Source organism: Daucus carota, chromosome 8 (assembly GCF_001625215.2).
Source record: "Daucus carota subsp. sativus chromosome 8, DH1 v3.0, whole genome shotgun sequence".
Lineage (NCBI taxonomy): Eukaryota > Viridiplantae > Streptophyta > Magnoliopsida > Apiales > Apiaceae > Daucus > Daucus carota.
This window is the reverse complement of record NC_030388.2, coordinates 32,145,475-32,165,127: the sequence shown is the minus strand read 5'-3', so window position 1 is coordinate 32,165,127 and position 19,653 is coordinate 32,145,475. Positions and strand designations below refer to the sequence as shown.

Sequence of the window (19,653 nt, the reverse complement as noted above, 5' to 3'; positions counted from 1 at the left end):
TGTTTAATAAGTTTGGCGGCTCATTATTTAACTTAGCGGATATCTCTCTCTGTTTTTTCTGTTGATTCGTAACAAAACTTAGCGGATGTCTCTCCTGATAATTTAAATAAATATATCATAGCGTGAGTATTTGAATTTGTGTTGTGGACCATTTTGAAATAAATAAAAGTACATGGTATCTAAAAGTCCAGATTTTTAGCTGATCTTGATAGAAAATCAAACAAAAGGGCTGCTTGTAAAACTTTAGCAGGTGATACCAACTGAAAGATGGCTGTGCAAAGTGTTCCAGGAGTTACTCTGAGCTCCGGCAATGCGAAAAATATGCCAGTTTTGGGACTTGGCACAGGAAGTGTTCCATTTCTAGCACCAGAAGCAGTGATAAAAGCAGTGCTTGAAGCAATTGAGCTTGGTTACAGGATGTTTGATACTGCTTCCTTTTACCAAACAGAGGAAGCTCTTGGTGAAGCGATATGTCAAGCTATTAGTTGTGGTTTGATTAAGTCCCGCGATGAGGTCTTCATCACTTCTAAGATCTGGTGCACTGATAATTATGGTGATCGTGTCATCCCAGCCCTGAAAAAGACTCTGCAGTAATACACAAAAATAACTATCTTCCTTGCATTTAAAAAAAGAATTTTCTTTTTTTACTTTGATGATGAAAATCTCTGCTTCTGTTTGTTGTGTAGAAATATGAAGTTGGAGTATCTTGATCAGTATCTTATACATTTTCCAGCAAGTGTAAAGGCTGGGGTGGTATTTCCGCCAAAAGTTGAGGATGTTGTTCCGCTGGACATAAAATCTGTTTGGACAGCCATGGAAGAGTGTCAGACCCTCGGCCTTACGAGGTCAATTGGTGTCAGTAATTTCACTTGCAAGAAGCTTGGTGATATTCTGGCTTTTGCTAAGATACCTCCTGCAATCAATCAAGTAAGTTAATTTGAGTTAATCAGTCAGTTAAGTCTTGTAAGAATATAAATTTTGGTGTAATCACGTTTTTCTTACTGGTCTATTTATGTTTAAAGGTGGAGATGAACCCAACATGGCAACAAGGGAAGCTGAGAGAGTTCTGTCAGGCAAACAAAATCACGATAGCTGCTTATTCTCCTCTTGGAGCAGCAGGAGCCTTCTGGGGAACCAAAGGAGTGCTTGAATCTGAGGTTCTAATGGAAATTGCAGAGTCGAAAGGGAAATCTGCTGCTCAGGTTGCTTTGAGATGGGCTTATGAGCAAGGCGTTGTCATTGTGTTCAGGAGCTTCAACAAAGAGAGACTAAAGCAGTATCTACAGATTTTTGACTGGGAGTTGAGCGATGAAGAGTCAAAAAAGATTGCTGGAATTCCTCAGAGCAGGGCAAACCTTTGTCAGATGTTTATCTTTGAAACCGGTCCTGTGAAGTCACTCGAGGAGCTCTGGGATGGAGAAGTATAATACATTTTCTTCACAAAGTATATCAACCATGTAAACCATCCTTTCAATAATCAGTGAATTTCACTCTGCAATAGGGTCCCTTTAAGGCCTCTGCAACTTCTTCCGTATTTTTTCTCAATAATGTGATCGTATCTTTTTCCAGGAAGTAAATAAATCACTGAATTTTGGTGAAAGAGTGAGATAGCACTGGTTAATTTGACCAGATTCTTCAAAGAATCTGGCAAACAAATTTGCAGATATTGACTAGATTGAAAAAAAAAAATGCAAGTGAGGTTATTCTTGATCGGCTGTACAAGGCCTTCGATCATAACGTATCACATATGATGCTTGCATCTGATGTGGATTCTTCCAAGTCAGTATGTCACAAAAAGCAAGTGGATAATTGTGTAGTACATTAAAAAAAACTAAGAGGTTTAGGTTGTTATTAAAAAATTGGAGATAAGACACGCGAGACAGAGCGATAGCACTAGATCTTAAGCAAAGATGTTAATAGAAAATGCCAGAGTGACTCTGTCATTGATGCCTTCTGCTTCTAGTAGCCAACGGCGTGACATTATTTCTTACTGTTTTTAAGTTGAGAGCAGGTGATAATATAATCAAAAAAAATCGGATAATGAAGGAGTAAAAATTATCTATAAATTGAATCCATACAGACTAAGCTTGGCCGGAGGTGATTAAGTGGTAATACAATCTCAAAGATGGCTCTGCAGAGTATTCCAGAAGTCAGTTTGAGCTCGGGTGATGCAAAACGTATGCCAGTTTTGGGACTGGGAACCTCAACTGCTCCCTTTCCAAAACCAGAAGTGGTCATAAAGGCCGTGCTTGAAGCAATTGAGCTTGGTTATAGGATGTTTGATACTGCTAGTCTTTACCGAACAGAGGGAGCTCTTGGTGAAGCTATATCTCAAGCTCTTACGCTTGGCCTTATCAGGTCTCGTGATGATCTTTTCATCACGTCTAAGCTCTGGTTGACTGATAACCATGGGGATCGTGTCCTCCCTGCCCTTCAAAAGACTTTACAGTAATACACACCACTTGTTTCACTTTGCTGAAGGGAATATCAGAGTTCCTTATTGTTCTTGTTTATAATTGTGCAGGAATATGAAGTTGGACTATCTTGATCAGTATCTTATTCATTTTCCAGCGAGCCTGAAGCCTGGAGCAAATCCTTTTCCGCCAAATCCCAGTGATCTTGTTCTAATGGACATCAAAGCAATTTGGACAGCCATGGAAGAGTGCCAAACACTCGGCCTTACAAAAACAATTGGTGTCAGTAACTTCTCTTGCAAGAAACTTTCTGATATTCTGGCGTTTGCCAAGATTCCTCCAGCAGTTAATCAAGTAAGTTCAAATGCACAGGCTCGTTGATGTCAAGTTTATCATCGAGCCTGTCAGTTGCCTCAAAACCATACCCTCCCTCTTGATTTTTGATTGTGGACTTTATATCATAATTTAGTAGCTATTTCTTAATTACATATGATTTAAATAAACCTGTAAAGTGTTAGTATGGTATCGAAGCTCTTGTAAACTGATATAAATGTATGAATTTGGAAGGTTGAATATTGGCCTGAGGGATAGGTTTCTAGTGGTCCACTATGTGATCCCAAAAATGGGCTTTTGAGTGAGGGAGAGCGTTCAAGATAAATGTTAATGCATCACGTCTATCTAGTCGAATGTTGTGTAAGAGTTGTACTTCTGTCTTCCTGATTTAATTATGCTTAAAGGTGGAAATGAACCCAGCATGGCAACAAGGGAAGCTGAAGGAGTTTTGTCAGGCGAATGGAATCATGATTGCTGCTTATTCTCCCCTTGGAGCCGCAGGAGCCTTTTGGGGAACCAAAGAGGTGTTGGAATCTGAGGTTCTAATTGAAATTGCAAAGTCGAAAGGAAAATCTGTTGCTCAGGTGGCTTTAAGATGGGCTTATGAGCAAGGAATTGTCATTGTGATGAAGAGCTTTAACAAAGAGAGACTAAAGCAGAATCTTGAAATTTTTGACTGGAGATTGAGCGATGTCGAGTCCAGAAAGATTGCTGAAATTCCTCAGAGCAGGGCAAATCAGTGTAAGATGTATATCTCTGCTACAGGTCCTATAAAGTCACTTGATGACATTTGGGATGGAGAACTTTAAGATTTTTGTTGCATAAATATAATAAGTCATGGCCACCAATTGTCACTTATTTTTCCTAATTATACAAGGAAATGATGATTGAATTTAAATTCATTTCAGCACTCAGGATACACATATTCTGATCGCAGATCCTCAATATGTCATTAGTGTTTTCTGCAATTTCTAGTGTTTCCTATATCATTTTTTCCTAATTTATAGTTCTTAGGCAAGCCAAATGATTCATGCGAGTAACCAAAACTAGTTTGATGATGACGGTTACCTCAGATGAGGATATCCTGCAAGGCTGTTTTAATGTCGGTCTCATCTTTATTTGCTGCAACTGGAACTAGTTCTAGTATTCATAATTTGTCTGAAATCTTTAGAATTCGGAAGTTCAGAAATTTACAGTACATGATCAATATAATGTATAGGCGATGATAGCTTATTTCCAGCGTTTTTGTGTAATGCAGCAGAAACTATGACAGCGATTCTACTGTAAGCTTTCCAGATTTAAATAAGCCAACAATTTGAAACATATTTGCCTGACTGAATTTAGCAGCTATGAAGAATCTTCCAAGTTGTTGTCCGAAACTGCCTAATAACAAAATTTAGCAAAAATTTGACCAGTTAATAGAGAAAATCTGTTCACTTCAGCAGATAAAGGTGAAACACTAATAAATTTCATTGAACATCACTGTCTCCCATCTACGTCTTCGTTTAAATTAACCCGAAGAGAAAAGTTACATCAAATTGTCATCAACCCTCTCTTAATATTGTAAGAAAACTCCTAACCACTTGAGATAAATTTGTCAAGGACCAAGTAGATTCTCTGTTATATACTAAATATTACTACTCAGCCTATTTTTGAAAATTTTAAAGTTATTAGTCTAGGTTTAATTAGTTTCACGTGAAGCCTTCATCACTCCTAAGCTCTGGTGCAGTGATAACCATGGCAATCATGTCCTCCCACCCTTCTGAAGACTCTACAGTGTTACAAACGCCACGCCTTTATTCACATTGCTCTTTATTGTTGCTCAGGAGTATATAGTCGGAGTATCTTGTTCAGTATCCTATACATTTTCAAGATAATGTGATGTTCTGATGTTTAGACAGACATGAAAGAGTGCCAGACAGCAGACACACACTTAAATTTATGAAACCTGGCTCTTGCGAAGATTCCTCCAGGGATCAGTCCAGATAAAATTTAAATATAGTATTCTTGTGGATATATAGTATTCTTGTCTGTTTTTTAAAAATTTCTTGAGAGGTACATATTTGACATTACTTTAGACTCATCTGTTATTATCTAAGGAGCAGGTGATAATATGGTTAAATAACATCAAACAGAGAAAGGGTTAAATCATGTTAATTATAATAACTTTAAATAACATCAAAGAGAGAAAGGGTTAAATCATGTTAATTATAATAACCATATATAGTTAGCTTGGCCAAAGATGCCTGGAAGGTAGTAACAACTGAGAATGGCTCAGCAAAGTATTCCACGCGTCACTCTGAGGTCCGGGAATGCAAAAGATATGCCAGTTTTGGGACTCGGAACATCAGCTGATCCATTTCCAACAGCAGAAGTAGTCGTAAAAGCAGTGCTTGAAGCAATTGAGCTTGGTTATAGGATGTTTGACACTGCCACTCTTTACCAAACAGAGAAAGGCCTTGGTGAAGCTATATCTCAAGCTCTTAGTCTTGGTTTGATTAAGTCTCGTGATGAGGTCTTCATCACCTCAAAGCTCTGGTGCACTGATAACCATGGTGATTGTGTCATCCCTGCACTTCAGAAGACTCTGAAGTAAGTACACACGAGCACACTAACTGTTCTTTCAATTTGTATCGTACCAAGATCTTGTATCACTTTGCTGAGAAAAATCTTGAGAGTTCATAATAATTTTTGCTGTTGTTGTGCAGGAATATGAAATTGAAGTATCTTGATCAGTATCTTGTTCACTTTCCAGTGAGTATGAAGCCCGGATCAATCCCTTATCCAGCAAACCCGAAAGATGTTGTTCCAATGGACATCAAATCTGTTTGGGCAGCTATGGAAGAATGCCAAACACTCGGACTTACAAAATCAATAGGTGTCAGTAATTTCTCTTGCAAGAAGCTTGCCAATATTCTGGCTTTTGCAGAGATACCTCCAGTGATCAATCAAGTAAGTTCAAATCAACAAATGAATTTTTGTTTAATTATGTTTGTCTATCTGATGTATTTATGTTTAAAGGTGGAGATGAACCCTGCATGGCAACAAGGGAAGCTAAGGGAGTTCTGCCAGGCAAATAATATCAAGGTAGCTGCTTATTCTCCTCTTGGAGCAGCAGGAGCCTATTGGGGAACCAAAGAAGTACTGCAATCTGAGGTTTTAATGGAAATTGCCAAGTCGAAAGGAAAATCCGTGGCACAAGTGGCTTTAAGATGGGCTTATGAGCAAGGGGTTGTCATTGTGATGAAGAGCTTCAACAAAGACAGACTAAAGCAGAATCTTGAAATTTTTGGCTGGGAGTTAAGCGATGAAGAGTCCAAGAAGATTGCTGCAATCCCACAGAGCAGGGCATACCTTGGGACAATGTTTATTTCTGAAACTGGTCCTATCAAGTCAATTGACGAGCTTTGGGATGGAGAACTATAAGATCATAACAACATAAATATAATAAGGCAACTACCTGTATTCGTTTCAATACTCAGGGTACTCATTTGCCACGTTCGTTTTGATTTGTCACTTCTGTTTTCAGCTAGTTCTTGTGTTTCACAGATCATCCTTTATGTAATTTAAAGTTACTACATAAGCCACATAATTCTTGCTGCCTACCTAATGAGGATGGCGACGCCCTGAAGCCTGAGCAGAAGAGCTCCTGTAGGGCTGTTTCGCATGCTGGCCTTATAATTGTTTGTTCATTGCAACTGGAACCATGCTTCTACAATTTTTTTTCCTACTAAACATTATGAAAGTCACATATTTTTATTCCTGTGCTAAAATTTGAACCCTAAAATTTTTGATACCGAGTAGAACAGCAGCAATCATGGGAAAATTGGAATAAAGTAAGTTATAATAAAAAAATTATCAAATAAATGTTAAAAATTTCTTGTGGCATCAGTGCTGATGTAAGTTTTTTAGCAAGAGTCAAGCCCTCCAGATACAATACAAAGACAAAGTCAAGAAGACTAAATCATAATTTTATATCAACTTGCATGTACATGTTGATTATATATAGGTGTGACCTAATCACATAAGAAAATTAAATCAAAGCACAGTTCATTCCTCTTGTAACTTTAATTACACATACCAAGTTCATCAGCAGGTAATAGCAACTAAGAGATGGATCTGCAGAGTATTCCAACAGTTACTTTAAGCTCTGTTGACGCGAAACCTATGCCAGTATTAGGACTTGGCACAGGTGGTTATCCCCCTGCACCGCCAGAAGCAGTGATAAAAGCGGTGCTTGAAGCAATTGAGCTTGGTTATAGGATGTTTGATACTGCTTCCTTTTACCAAACAGAGGAAGCTGTTGGTGAAGCTATATGTCAAGCGGTTAGTCTTGGTTTGATCAAGTCTCGCGATGAAGTCTTTCTTACCTCTAAGGTCTGGTGCAATGATACTCATGCAGATCGTATCCTCCCTGCTCTCCAGAAGACACTAGAGTAATACAAATGACCGCTCATTCATGTTTCTTATTAGAAAACAAGAACTTGTAATGTCAATTCATATTTTTTTTTATTATTTTCAGGAATATGAAGTTGGAGTATCTTGATCAGTATCTGATTCATTGGCCAGTGAGCTTGAAGCCCGAGGCAAACCCTTTTGCCCTAAAGCCGGATGATGTTCTTCCACTGGACCTTAAATCTGTTTGGACAGCCATGGAAGAGTGCCAAAAACTCGGCCTTACGAAGTCTATTGGTGTCAGCAATTTCTCTTCCAAGAAGGTTGCTGATATTCTGGCTTTCGCTAAGATTCCTCCAGCAATCGTTCAAGTAAGTTCAGTAATTATCCGCATCATAGCATGTGTTACTTAAAAAGATGTGGTATAATCATGCACTTAAGTATTCTAGAATCCTAATCTAATTGTGTTGATAGGTGGAGATGAATCCAGCATGGCAACAAGGGAAGTTAAAGGAGTTCTGCCAGGCAAAGGGAATCAAGATAGCGGCTTTTTCTCCTCTTGGAGCAGCAGGAGCCTTTTGGGGAACCAAAGGAGTGCTGGAATCTGAAGTTCTGAATGAAATTGCAAAGTCGAAAGGAAAATCTGTAGCCCAGGTGGCTTTGAGATGGGCTTATGAACAAGGACTCGTCGTTGTGATGAAGAGCTTCAACAAAGAAAGACTTAAGCAGAATCAAGAAATTTTTGACTGGGAGTTGAGCGCTGAGGAGTCCAAGAAGATTGCTCAGATCCCGCAGATCAGGGCAAACCGTGGGGACATTTTTGTCTTCGAAACTGGCCCTATAAAATCAGTTGAGGAGCTCTGGGATGGAGAACTTTAAAATGTCACTTCTTAGATTATCTGTTTCATTATCTTCTGGTGTGTATAATAAATTCAGAATTTATAAGAGGTTGAGAACTTAATATACATTTAATTCAGATTTTTGTGCTAGTTGCTTGAGAATACTCTCTTCTCTTCATGTCTACAAATATATCTTCTTTCTGTGATTTATAGTTGCCAGATATAACATCACCCATGACGTCGAAGATGGCTCTGGACTCCTTAGACTATTCCTCATTTGATCGATTCCTCGTCTAACTAAAAACTGTACTGGTCCTGGTAAAAAAATCTAATGTCAACCAATCTTTTTCACATTTTTTTGTAAGTGGTCTGCTTTGATTGGTAATTCCTCATTCAATCTGATAGTTTCTAGTAATTACATGTACAAGTTTATATATGGTGCAGTTGATCATTGAAGACAATCAAACAAAATTCACACACATACTAAACTGGTCCAGGTGAATAGCAGGTAATATAAGATGGCTATTCCAGAAGTTATTCTGAGCTCCGGAAATGCAAAAGCTATGCCAGTTTTAGGACTGGGCTTAGGAGCTTTCGATTGATAACTTGCCACAGATTTTTTTAATTGGTAACCAAACATGCTTGATTTTTTTATTTTGAATAACCTGCAAATTCTGTTATTATAGTCCTGTTCTTCAATGCAATCAAATAAACTCTTAAGTACATACTAAAGTTGTACAGAAATTTTAAGAGGGCTATTCCAGAAATTTGTTTGAGCTCTGGGGATGCGAAACCTATGCCAGTTCTGGGACCGGGATTAAGAGCTTTTGATCCAATACCAGAATTTATAACTAATACAATGAAGTCCTCTGTGTATAACTGTCCGGACACCTTAGACCAGACTCCTGAGGGCTGAGCCTCTTACCTAAAGCTCCATTCCACATATTTGCAGCATATTCTGGCTACCATCTTGTACACATAGACATGGCAGAACTGACCCGTAGAAGATTTAGGATACAGTTCTGAGTTTAAATTTTTTTTTTTTTTTTTAATTCTGCTAAGCAACACTTCCTCTCAATCGTATAATTGTAGACACTAAACAATTTAAACTGAACTTTGATATTATGTTAAGTAACCCGTCAATCTTAAACCATGAGGTGGTAGATGCCCCAACATAAACTTAGTACTCTTCAACAAATACTCCCTCTATTAATAGTCGCTTGACTTTATGCATTTGAGGTGTAAAAATCTACTATACAGATTTCATCTTTACAGTATAAATATATATGCTGTACACCTGCAAATCTTTACAAAATTATTAATTATCTCAAAAAAATGAAAAATACATTTTTACATGAGAATAAATGATGTGATAGTACATTCGACAAATGCAATCAGAATTTATCATAACTATAAATAAGAATCTATATCATTGCAATGGTGAAATTCATATACATATTTGAAATAATGATATTAATATATAAATTGCCTCAATTAAGTGTCTTTTATTTTTATATTTATCTGGTCAATGCCTCTGTTTTAAACAATATACTCAGATCAGGATATCCTGCAAGGCTGTTTTGATGTCGGTCTCATCTTTATTTGCTGCAACTGGAACTAGTTCTAGTATTCATAATTTGTCTGAAATCTTTAGAGTTCAGAAGTTCAGAAATTTACAGTACATGACCAATATAATGTAGGTGATGATAGCTTATTTCCCGCGTTTTTGTGTAATGCAGCAGAAACTATTACAGCGATTCTACTGTAAGATTTCCAGATTTAAAGCCAACAATTTGAAGCATATTCGCGTGACTGGAATATAGCAGCTATGAAGAATCTACCAAGTTGTTGTCCGAAACTGCCTAATAACAGAATTTAGCAAAAAGAATTCTTTGCATCTTGGTAAAAATCAGATATATCATAGAAAAATATTCTTGACCAGCTAATAGAGAAATATGTTCACTTCAGCAGATACAGGTGCAACTCTAATAAATTTCATTGAACATCACTGTCTCCCATCTACGCCTTCGTTTAAATTAACCCGAAGAGAAAAGTTACATCAAATTTTTATTAACCCTCACTTTAAGAAAATTCCTAATTACTTAAGATAAATTTGTGCTCCAGAGTGTCTTTTATTTTTATATTTATCCGGTCAATGCCTCTGTTTTAAACAATATACTCGATATCTGCATGATAAGATAAAATAAAATAAAACAAGATTGATGATTACATGTAAATTACTATATATGGTGTAGTTGATCATTCAAGACAATCAAACAAATTCACATACATACTAAACTGGTCCAAGTGAATAGCAACTAGCAAGTAAACAAAGATGGCTATTCCAGAAATTATTCTGAGCTCTGGAAATGCAAAAGCTATGCCAGTTTTGGGACTGGGCTTAGGAACTTTGGATCCAACTCCAGAATTTTTGACTAGTATGATAAAAGCAGTGCTTGAAGCAATTGAGCTTGGTTACAGAATGTTTGATACTGCTTCCTTTTACAGAACAGAAGAAGCTCTTGGTGAAGCGATATCTCAAGCTATCAGTTGTGGTTTGATCAAGTCCCGCGATGAACTCTTCATTACGTCTAAGATTTGGTTGAATGATAATTATGGTGATCGTGTCCTTCCTGCCCTTCAAAAGAGTTTGCGGTACTACTTTTACACACCATTTTTTTTCAATTTTTGAACAAATGATCTGTGTGGCCCTTAAGTTTATTAATATTGATTGTTGGATAGGGATATGAAGTTGGACTATGTTGATCAGTACCTTATACATTTTCCAATGAGCATGAAGGCTGGATCAAACCCTTTCCGCCTGAACCCTGAAGATTTTGTTCCGATGGATATTAAATCTGTTTGGACGGCCATGGAGGAGTGCCAAACACTTGGCCTTGCAAAATCTATTGGTGTCAGTAATTTCACTTGCAAGAAAATTGCTGATATTCTGGCATTTGCTAAGATTCCTCCTGCAATCAATCAAGTAAGTTTAAATTCACAAATTCCTCGTCGATTTCATCCTTGTGCACAAATACATGGTACCATCATGCACTTAAGAGCCCGGTTGTCTCAGGTTAAAATTGTAACTTATAGCTTATCATGACTCAACGTGATAAGTTGGGAGTTTAAAATGTCTATTTGGATGATAAAAAATAATAATAAAGTGATATATAGATAACTTATGACTTATGGTTAACTTTTATATTAAATTTTTTTTTTTGAAAAAAGTACATCAAACTGATTTATCGTTTTAAGTCAGTTTGTGACTTCTTTCCGACTATAAGTCAGTTTCAGGGTTATTACTCAAATAAACATAGTTTAGCTTAAAATTAGAAACAACATTAAGCTCTCGACTTAAATCCCCACAAACAGGCTCTAAATCTTTCGGATGTCTATTGTTTATAAAGGTGGAGATGAACCCTGCATGGCAACAAGGGAAACTGAGGGAGTATTGTCAGGCAAATGGAATCAAAATAGCTGCTTATTCTCCTCTAGGAGCGGCAGGAGCTTTCTGGGGGACAAAAGATGTTCTGGAATCTAAGGTTCTGATGGGAATTGCAGAGTCGAAAGGGAAGTCTGTGGCCCAGATTGCTTTAAGATGGGCTTATGAGCAAGGAGTTATTATTGTGACCAAGCCTCACAACAAAGAGAGACTAAAGCAGAATCTTGAAATATTTGAATGGGGATTGAGTGAAGAAGAGTCCATGAAGATAGCTGCACTGCCGCAAAGGAGGGCAGGCCTTGGCCATATGTTTATATCTGATACTGGTCCTTTTAAGTCCGTCGAGGATATCTGGGATGGAGAGCTTTAAGATGATTATTACACAAATATAATGGCATATCAGCATATGCAAACCTTCTGAAATAAGGCACAGCCGCCAATATGTCACTCTTGTTCTTTCTATTGCTACTGTATTATAGTTTTCCTTTTGTAATTTATAGTTGCTATAGCCGGATTGTTTATAAAGAAAATTATGGCCAAGGTGCTATTTGCATACATGTCACATAATGATAGGGTGTAACCCGGGATGACAGAACCCGGATACCCCGCCCCTGTGTTCACCCGGAAACACAGCGACCCCGACTCCCGGTATGCTACCAGACACGGCAGACGATCCCTCAACCCTACCAGGGCATATCACCGGGTGAGGTCCTGGACCCGGGTACAGCTAGAGTCATACCTCTCGACCGGGATCCCTATATGTACCAGCCGACACTTGCTGCACAAGGCACAGACTGACACGATGAAGACAAATATAACGGTCAACTACTGGCGATAAAGACAAGCCAGGGAACATTCCAAAAGACTACTTCTACGCCGACACCTGGACACGTGTAGGGGATCAAACCCCTACACGTGTAGGACCAGGATCCAGGTACGCACCCCCAAACCCTAATCCTTGGCCTATAAATAGACCAAGGACCAAGAGTCTGGGGGTTAACTCACTCTCTTTTACACTCATTCTCACACACACTTGCACTCAGCATACACTCAAACACTCTCAGCCACTAGCAACCACCAGCTAAACACCTTCACCCACCACATATAGATAACACTCTCTCTAACCTTTATCCTTCCGAAACCTACGCTTACTCTCACGCCGGAGGCGCTTCGGGGCAAAACCCCCCCGCCGGCGTTGTTTTGTAGGCCCCCATCCAGCAGCTGCACCACGGAACCACCAGTCACGGCGGAGGAAGGACCGGGATCGGAGATTGGCGTTATCATTTGGCGCTAGAAGGAGGGGAAGGTGTCCTCTGTCCTGTGGTCACGGTGCCACTGGACTCATCTTCTTCAACAAACCCCCGAAACGGGGGTCCAAACACACCAGTAAGCTTTCATAAAACACCCAGCTCCTTGAAACCTTCAGCCATGGCTTTTCTTGATATGTGCATGGTAGAAAACCTCACCTGACCAAAACCCTAAATTTGTCTGTAGTAGAGCATGATAGCAAACCCTGTCTGAGCAAAACCCTAATCTTGTCTGTAGCACATAAAATCTTTTTGTCTCACACCTGGTCACATTTTGTCACTTAACTACTTATAGTATTTCTGAAAATAGTAAGTTGACTACCTGTGCACACTATTTCTGTCACCCTGTCACTATCTATACTGTTTGCAAGCATTGTCACCAAAACAGCAACCATACACCCTGAGTAAGTTCTTGGAATCATGGCAAAAAGAACACGCTCCAACCTCCCTCCAAACCCGGATAACCAAACAGACCAGGATAACCCGAACCCGGATCATGCCACAGGACCTCTCTTCACCCTTGTGAACCCGGAAGAGAACCAAACCGTCAACCCCAATGACGCCCGGGTCACTATTGAGATGAACCAATACAAGTATACTGACGTCCCGATCACCACCCTCCACCTGTCCCAGCTCACCAAAGAGGATCTGGCTGAGGCCATCCGACAGTACCAGGATCGCCGGGAAAGCAACCGCAGACTTGAGGACATCGGTGAGTCCGAGGACTCCGGGAACAGTCGTCAATCCCGGGGTTCCGTCTTCGACCGGATCGGAGACAAAGCAAAGAAAAAGAAACAAAAGGAAAGTGAGGAAACCCGGTTGAAAATTTTGGCTGAAAGGAAAGAGCAGATCCGAAAAGAAGAAGAGGAAAAACTTGAGCAAAAAATCGCCCTCCGGATTCAACTCGAAGAGGAGAAATTGACCAAAGGATCCCGGTCCAAGCGCTACCGGAAGGAAACAACACCCGAACTCATCTCTGATGACGAGGATGAGAGACCGGGACAAACCAACCTCAGAGACATGATCAATGAACTCAACCGGAAAATCGGAAATGATGCCGGGCTTGAAATTGGGGGAACCCTGACTCCCTTCAGCCATTCCTTGGAATCCATACCCCGACAAAAGGGTATGAAACATTACAACTTTGAATCTTTCAATGGACTGGGAGACCCGGAGGAACACCTGCACTACTTTGAACAGATAGCCCAGATCTACTACTACAATGATCTGACCAAATGCCGCTTCTTCGCATCCACATTCAAGGGGGGGGCCCAGAGATGGTTCAGCCGGATCCCCTCCCGGAGCATCGGGTCATGGAAAGACTTCAGGGAAGCCTTCCTCCGAAGGTTTCGAGCAAACAAGACACATGAACTCCATATGTGTCACCTGGAAACGGTTCGCCAATACGACAATGAGGCACTCTCAGACTACATGAAACGTTTCCAGGAAGCAATCAACAAAATTTCCAACTTGGATGAGCGTGAGGCCCTAAGCATATTCCGAAGGAACCTAGACCCGGAACAAAATGAAAGATATGTGGTCGAACTGATCAACAAGGAACCCCAGAGCCTGGCAGCTGCCTATGCCATGGCCGCCAAATTCATCAAGGAGACCGATGTGCTCCAAGCAATGAGGATGACCCGACAGGGAAGCTCAAAAGGGAAACAGGTCGAGGATAGACCCCGGAAAGAATATCACCAGGATAAGAAATTCAAACCGGACAGACAGACAAACTTCATCCAGCAATCAGGTTCCAAGAGGACCAGCCAACAGGGATCCGGGTCCAGAAGTGACCCCGGTCCAAACAAAGCAACCAGGGAACCAAAACCAGAGCCCGAATGGACTCCTCTAAACAGGTCCCGCGAGGACATACTCAAAGAGGTCCGGGACAAACCCTTCTACTACCCACCAAAGCCCATGCAAACTCCTCCTGAAAGCAGACCTACCAACAGGCACTGTGATTACCATGGTACCCATGGTCATAAAACTGAAAATTGCATATCCCTTAAGTACTTCATTGAAGAACAGATCAGCAAAGGAAACATGGGGCAATATATCGCCCGGAATACAGCCGAAAAAACAGGGGGATCCGGGAAACAGAAAAACATTGTCAACGTAGTGCTAGGAGGATCCTGTTCACCTCCCCCTAGCCCGGACTCCTGTCAAGAAGTGATGTCCATCCAAACCTTCCCCGAACAAGTGATCTCCTTCAGCAGCAAGGATTTCGAGGGAGTCACCCGGGGTCACAATCAGGCCCTGGTGGTAACCTTGGATATAGCCGAGAATGAGGTCAGACGCATCCTAGTCGACAACGGCTCTTCAGCAAACATCTTGTTCAAACATACAATGGACCGAATGCAACTAGGAAACATCCGGATGAACGACTACAAGGAGGATCCCTTATACGGATTCGGGAACAGCATTGTCCCGGTCCTAGGAACCCTTTACCTCCCGGTTCGTTTTGGAACAGCCCCAACCCAGGTCGTCCATATGATCAAATTCTATGTCACAGACACCCCTTCCTCTTACAATGTGATCATTGGCCGCCCGGGTCTAAACAAAATCGAAGCCATTACTTCTGTCACGCACCTGAAATTCAAATTCCCAACTCCGTTCGGGGTAGGCGAAGTCAAAGGAGATTCGGAAACAGCCGGGGTATGTTACAGCCAAGCCTTGGTTATGGCAGAAACCCATATGGACAACAAGAGAAAGGCCACCGTCTTCCAAAAACAGAGAAGTAACAAAAAACATCGACCCTACCCGAGAACCAACCCTAAGGGGGAAGTCCAGGTCATCGACCTAGACCCGGGCAGTCATAGCCCGGGAGCAATCAACCCTGGTCCTGGACCAAGCAACCAGAAAGCAACCATGAGCTCAGCTCAAGATTTTGTAGAAAAGAACACCGACGCCCGGATCCAGCAAATGATCTCGGCACAAGAACTAACCAAGGTCGAAGCTGCGGTCGAGACCGAGTCGGTCCTGATCGAAAAAGACAACCCGACAAGAAAAATCAAAATTGGAAAAGGCTTGGATACCGTTTTTAGAGAAGAACTCATCCAACTACTTCGAAGCTACGCAGATGTTTTTGCCTGGAGCCCGGACGACATGCCCGGGTTGGATGAGTCACTAGCAATGCACAGCCTGGATGTGGACCCCAAGAAGAAGCCAGTCAAACAAAAACGAAGAAATTTTGCACCAGAAAGGCAGAAGGCAATAGATGAGGAAGTCGGCAAATTGATGAAGGCAGATATCATCTGCGAGATCAAATACCCGGAGTGGCTAGCTAATGTAGTCATGGTAAAGAAAGCAAACGGAAAGTGGAGGATGTGTGTTGACTACACGGATCTGAATGCGGCGTGTCCGAAGGACCCTTATCCTCTACCAAGCATAGACCAGCTTATTGATGCCACATCAGGACACCTGATGTTAAGCTTCATGGACGCCTTCTCCGGGTACAACCAGGTTAAGATGAACCCAGCAGACATAGCCAAAACAGCCTTCATAACCCATCGGGCAGTATATGCCTACAAACTAATGCCGTTCGGGTTAAGGAATGCCGGGTCCACATACCAGAAAGCCATGAATGAAATTTTCAAAGATCAACTTGGAAGGAACTTAGAATGCTACGTCGACGATATAATCTCCAAATCCACTTCGGTCCCGGGTCACATTTCAGATCTTAGAGAATGTTTTGAGAACATGAGAAGAACTAAGCTAAAGCTAAACCCGGACAAATGCACCTTTGGAGTCGAAGCCGGAAAGTTTTTGGGTTTTATGGTGAGCAACCGGGGTATCGAGGCCAACCCGGAGAAGATCAAAGCTGTACAAGAGATGCAACCACCTCGGACGCAGAGGGAGGTCCAAAAGCTAGCAGGGTCCTTAGCAGCACTCCGAAGGTTTGTCTCCAAACTCGCTGAAAGATGTCTACCATTCTTTGAATTGTTAAAAGGGGCGAAAAATCAGAAATTAGTAGAATGGAGCCCGGATTGCCAAAGAGCCCTTGACGAAATCAAAGCATACCTGTCTAAACCCCCAATCCTGACAAAAGCCTTACCCGGAGAACCCCTCTACCTATACCTGTCAGCCGGTCCCTTTGCCGTCGGGGCAGCCTTGATCAGGGAAGAAGCCGGGCTACAGAAACCCGTCTACTATGTCAGCCAGGTCCTCAAAGATGCGGAGACCAGATACCCCAACTTAGAGAAATTTGCATTCGCACTGATCACCGCATCCAGGAAACTCAGACACTACTTTCAAGGGAGAGAGATCAGGATTGTCACGGACCAACCTTTGAGGAAAATCATCCACAAACCGGACATCTCCGGGAGGCTGGTAAACTGGGCCATCGAACTTAGCCAGTTCAGCCTAACATTCCTACCCCGGACAGCAGTCAAAGCCCAGGTCCTGGCAGACTTCGTAGTGGAATGCAACTTCCCAGAAAATCAAACAACTCCCATGGATTCCGAACCTGAAGCCCCGGTAGAGTCTGACCCGGGGTCTTGGATACTCCATGTCGACGGCTCTTCAACAACCGAAAGATCAGGAGCCGGGCTAATCCTGAAGAGCCCGGATGGGTTCACCATCAAAACAGCAATCTCTTTCAACTTCGCAGCAACCAACAATCAAGCAGAGTACGAAGCCCTATTAGCAGGGTTGAGATTGGTCCGGACCTTGTCAATCCGGAACCTCACCATCTACAGTGATTCCCAGATCGTGGTCAGGCAGACCAATGGAGAATACCTTGCCAAAGACCCGGTCTTGACCAAGTATCAAGCCTTGGTAAAAGGCTACCTCACTCTAATCCCCGGGTGCAAGATCCTGCAAATCAACAGGGAAGAAAATGCTGAAGCAGACAACCTCTCCAGGTTGGTCCAAAATTCAGCAGACCTGGATAGCTCAGTCTATTTCGAGGAATTGCACAAGCCAACAATAGATCATGAAGAAATCTTCGCAATCAACAACAACCCTACCTGGATGACTCCCCTGATCAACTACATAGAAAAAGGAGAGTTACCCGAGGACAAGGGAAAAGCACAAAGACTAAAAGCTAAGGCAGCAAAGTTTTTCGTAGAAGGCGGGATCCTCTTCCGCCGGACCTACTCATCCCCAATCCTGAAATGCATAGGTCCGGAGGAGGCCGAATACTGTCTGAGGGAAGTTCACGAAGGGATCTGTGGAGATCACATGTCGGCAAAAGGCCTGGCCTATAAAATCATCCGGCAAGGATACTACTGGCCAACAATTCATCAAGACTCCGTCGAGTTTGTTAAGAAGTGTAAAAATTGCCAGCTATTCAGCAACGTGCCCCGGGTAAGCCCCGTCCTACCCTCCTCGGTCTTATCCCCGATCCCCTTTGCTGTATGGGGGATAGACATCATGGGACCCTTCCCCCGGGCTAAAGGAGACCTCAGATACTTGCTTGTCTCCATTGATTATATGACCAAGTGGGTTGAAGCCAAGGCAATGCGGACGATCAATCAACAAGATGTCATCCGGTTCATGGACAACATTCTGATGAGATTCGGGCTGCCAAGAGTCCTGGTCTCAGATAATGGACCCCAGTTCATCGGGTCGGACTTTGAAAGCTACCTGACCGAAAGAGGCATCAAGCACAAGAAGTCTTCAGTCGCCTATCCTCAAGGAAATGGCCAGGTAGAGGTCACCAACCGGATCCTCCTGAGAGGAATTGAGAAGAGACTTGAAGAAAGCAAGAGCAAATGGCCAGAAGAACTACCTCATGTCCTCTGGTCATACCGAACCAGTCCCCGGACAAGCACCGGCGAAACTCCATTCAAGTTAGCATATGGAACCGAAGCGATGCTTCCAATTGAAGTCGGGTCACCCTCCTATAGAGCAATCAACTTCGATGAAATCGCCAATGAGGAGGGACTCCGGGTCAACCTAGACTTGGTAGATGAGGTCCGAGACCAAGCAATCGCAAAAATGGAGAAATACAAAGAGAAGACCCGGGATCACTTCAGCAAGAAATCCCGAGTTAGAAATTTTCAAGTAGGAGACCTGGTCCTACGAGACACCGAGGCCTCTGATCCCACCAACACTGGCAAGCTGATGCCAAAGTGGGAAGGCCCTTACAAAGTCAAAGAAGTCCTAAGGCCGGGCACTTACAAACTGGAGCATATGGACGGGTCAGAAGTATCCAACACCTGGCATGGTCTTAGGTTGAGGAAATTCTATCAGTAAAATCAACGAGAAGCAAGGATCCTAGAAGACAGCAACATATCCCTAAAAAGCAATCATGTACTTTTGATCATTATCAAAGCTGTATAATCTTCTGAATATCAATGAAGTCAATGAAGTCTTTTGCTACTAATGAATTTCACCTGTTATTTTACTTAGAAAATTTCTAAGGCAATCAAAAACATATAAAGCAATCAACCCAGGTAAGAATTGCCCGGGTCCCTCTATTTCATTTACTTAGAAAAATTTTCTAAGTGCAAACACAAATAAAGCAATCAACCCGGGTAAGGATTGCCCGGGTCCCTCCATTTTATTTACTTAGAAAATTTTTTAAGTACAAACATGTATAAAACAATCAACCCGGGAAGTATCTACCCGGATCCATCCATGCAACCATTTAACTTGGAAAATTTCTAAGTATAAAAGCTAAGAAAACAAGCAACCCGGGAAGTATCTACCCGGGTCCATCCATGCAACCATTTAACTCGGAAAATTTCTAAGTATAAAAGCCAAGAAAGCATTCAACCCGGAAGGATATACCCGGGTCCATCCATGCAATCACTAACTTGGAAAAATTTCTAAGTATAAAGACTAAGAGCAAGCCATTTAGACAATTAACCCGGGTATATGCTACCCGGGCCCACCTATTTCATTTACTTAGGAAAAAATTCTAAGTGCCAACATGTTTGAGCAACCAACCCGGGTAGGTGCCGACCGGATCAATC

At 41.7% G+C, this 19,653-nt stretch overlaps 5 protein-coding genes across 5 annotated transcripts; all 5 read left to right on the top strand.

Moving 5' to 3' along the window:
- Positions 1–24: 24 nt before the first annotated feature.
- On the top strand, positions 25–1,568 carry LOC108199488 (non-functional NADPH-dependent codeinone reductase 2-like). Its single transcript, XM_017367313.2, has 3 exons — positions 25–590; positions 687–927; positions 1,023–1,568. The coding sequence occupies exons 1-3, from the start codon at positions 268–270 to the stop codon at positions 1,425–1,427; spliced, it is 969 nt and encodes a 322-aa protein (XP_017222802.1). The 5' UTR covers positions 25–267; the 3' UTR covers positions 1,428–1,568.
- Positions 1,569–1,758: 190 nt separating this feature from the next.
- On the top strand, positions 1,759–3,668 carry LOC108199486 (non-functional NADPH-dependent codeinone reductase 2-like). Its single transcript, XM_017367311.2, has 3 exons — positions 1,759–2,448; positions 2,525–2,768; positions 3,152–3,668. The coding sequence occupies exons 1-3, from the start codon at positions 2,126–2,128 to the stop codon at positions 3,554–3,556; spliced, it is 972 nt and encodes a 323-aa protein (XP_017222800.1). The 5' UTR covers positions 1,759–2,125; the 3' UTR covers positions 3,557–3,668.
- Positions 3,669–4,961: 1,293 nt separating this feature from the next.
- LOC108199487 (non-functional NADPH-dependent codeinone reductase 2-like) lies at positions 4,962–6,451 on the top strand. The gene is made up of 3 exons (XM_017367312.2): positions 4,962–5,339; positions 5,456–5,699; positions 5,769–6,451. Exons 1-3 carry the CDS (start codon positions 5,017–5,019, stop codon positions 6,171–6,173), a joined length of 972 nt encoding a protein of 323 aa, XP_017222801.1. The 5' UTR covers positions 4,962–5,016; the 3' UTR covers positions 6,174–6,451.
- A 314-nt stretch (positions 6,452–6,765) lies between these two features.
- LOC108199485 (non-functional NADPH-dependent codeinone reductase 2-like) lies at positions 6,766–8,159 on the top strand. Its single transcript, XM_017367310.2, has 3 exons — positions 6,766–7,183; positions 7,270–7,513; positions 7,617–8,159. The coding sequence occupies exons 1-3, from the start codon at positions 6,861–6,863 to the stop codon at positions 8,019–8,021; spliced, it is 972 nt and encodes a 323-aa protein (XP_017222799.1). The 5' UTR covers positions 6,766–6,860; the 3' UTR covers positions 8,022–8,159.
- Positions 8,160–10,248: 2,089 nt separating this feature from the next.
- On the top strand, positions 10,249–11,983 carry LOC108199491 (non-functional NADPH-dependent codeinone reductase 2-like). Its single transcript, XM_017367315.2, has 3 exons — positions 10,249–10,636; positions 10,724–10,967; positions 11,392–11,983. Exons 1-3 carry the CDS (start codon positions 10,317–10,319, stop codon positions 11,794–11,796), a joined length of 969 nt encoding a protein of 322 aa, XP_017222804.2. The 5' UTR covers positions 10,249–10,316; the 3' UTR covers positions 11,797–11,983.
- The last annotated feature ends 7,670 nt before the right edge of the window (positions 11,984–19,653 follow it).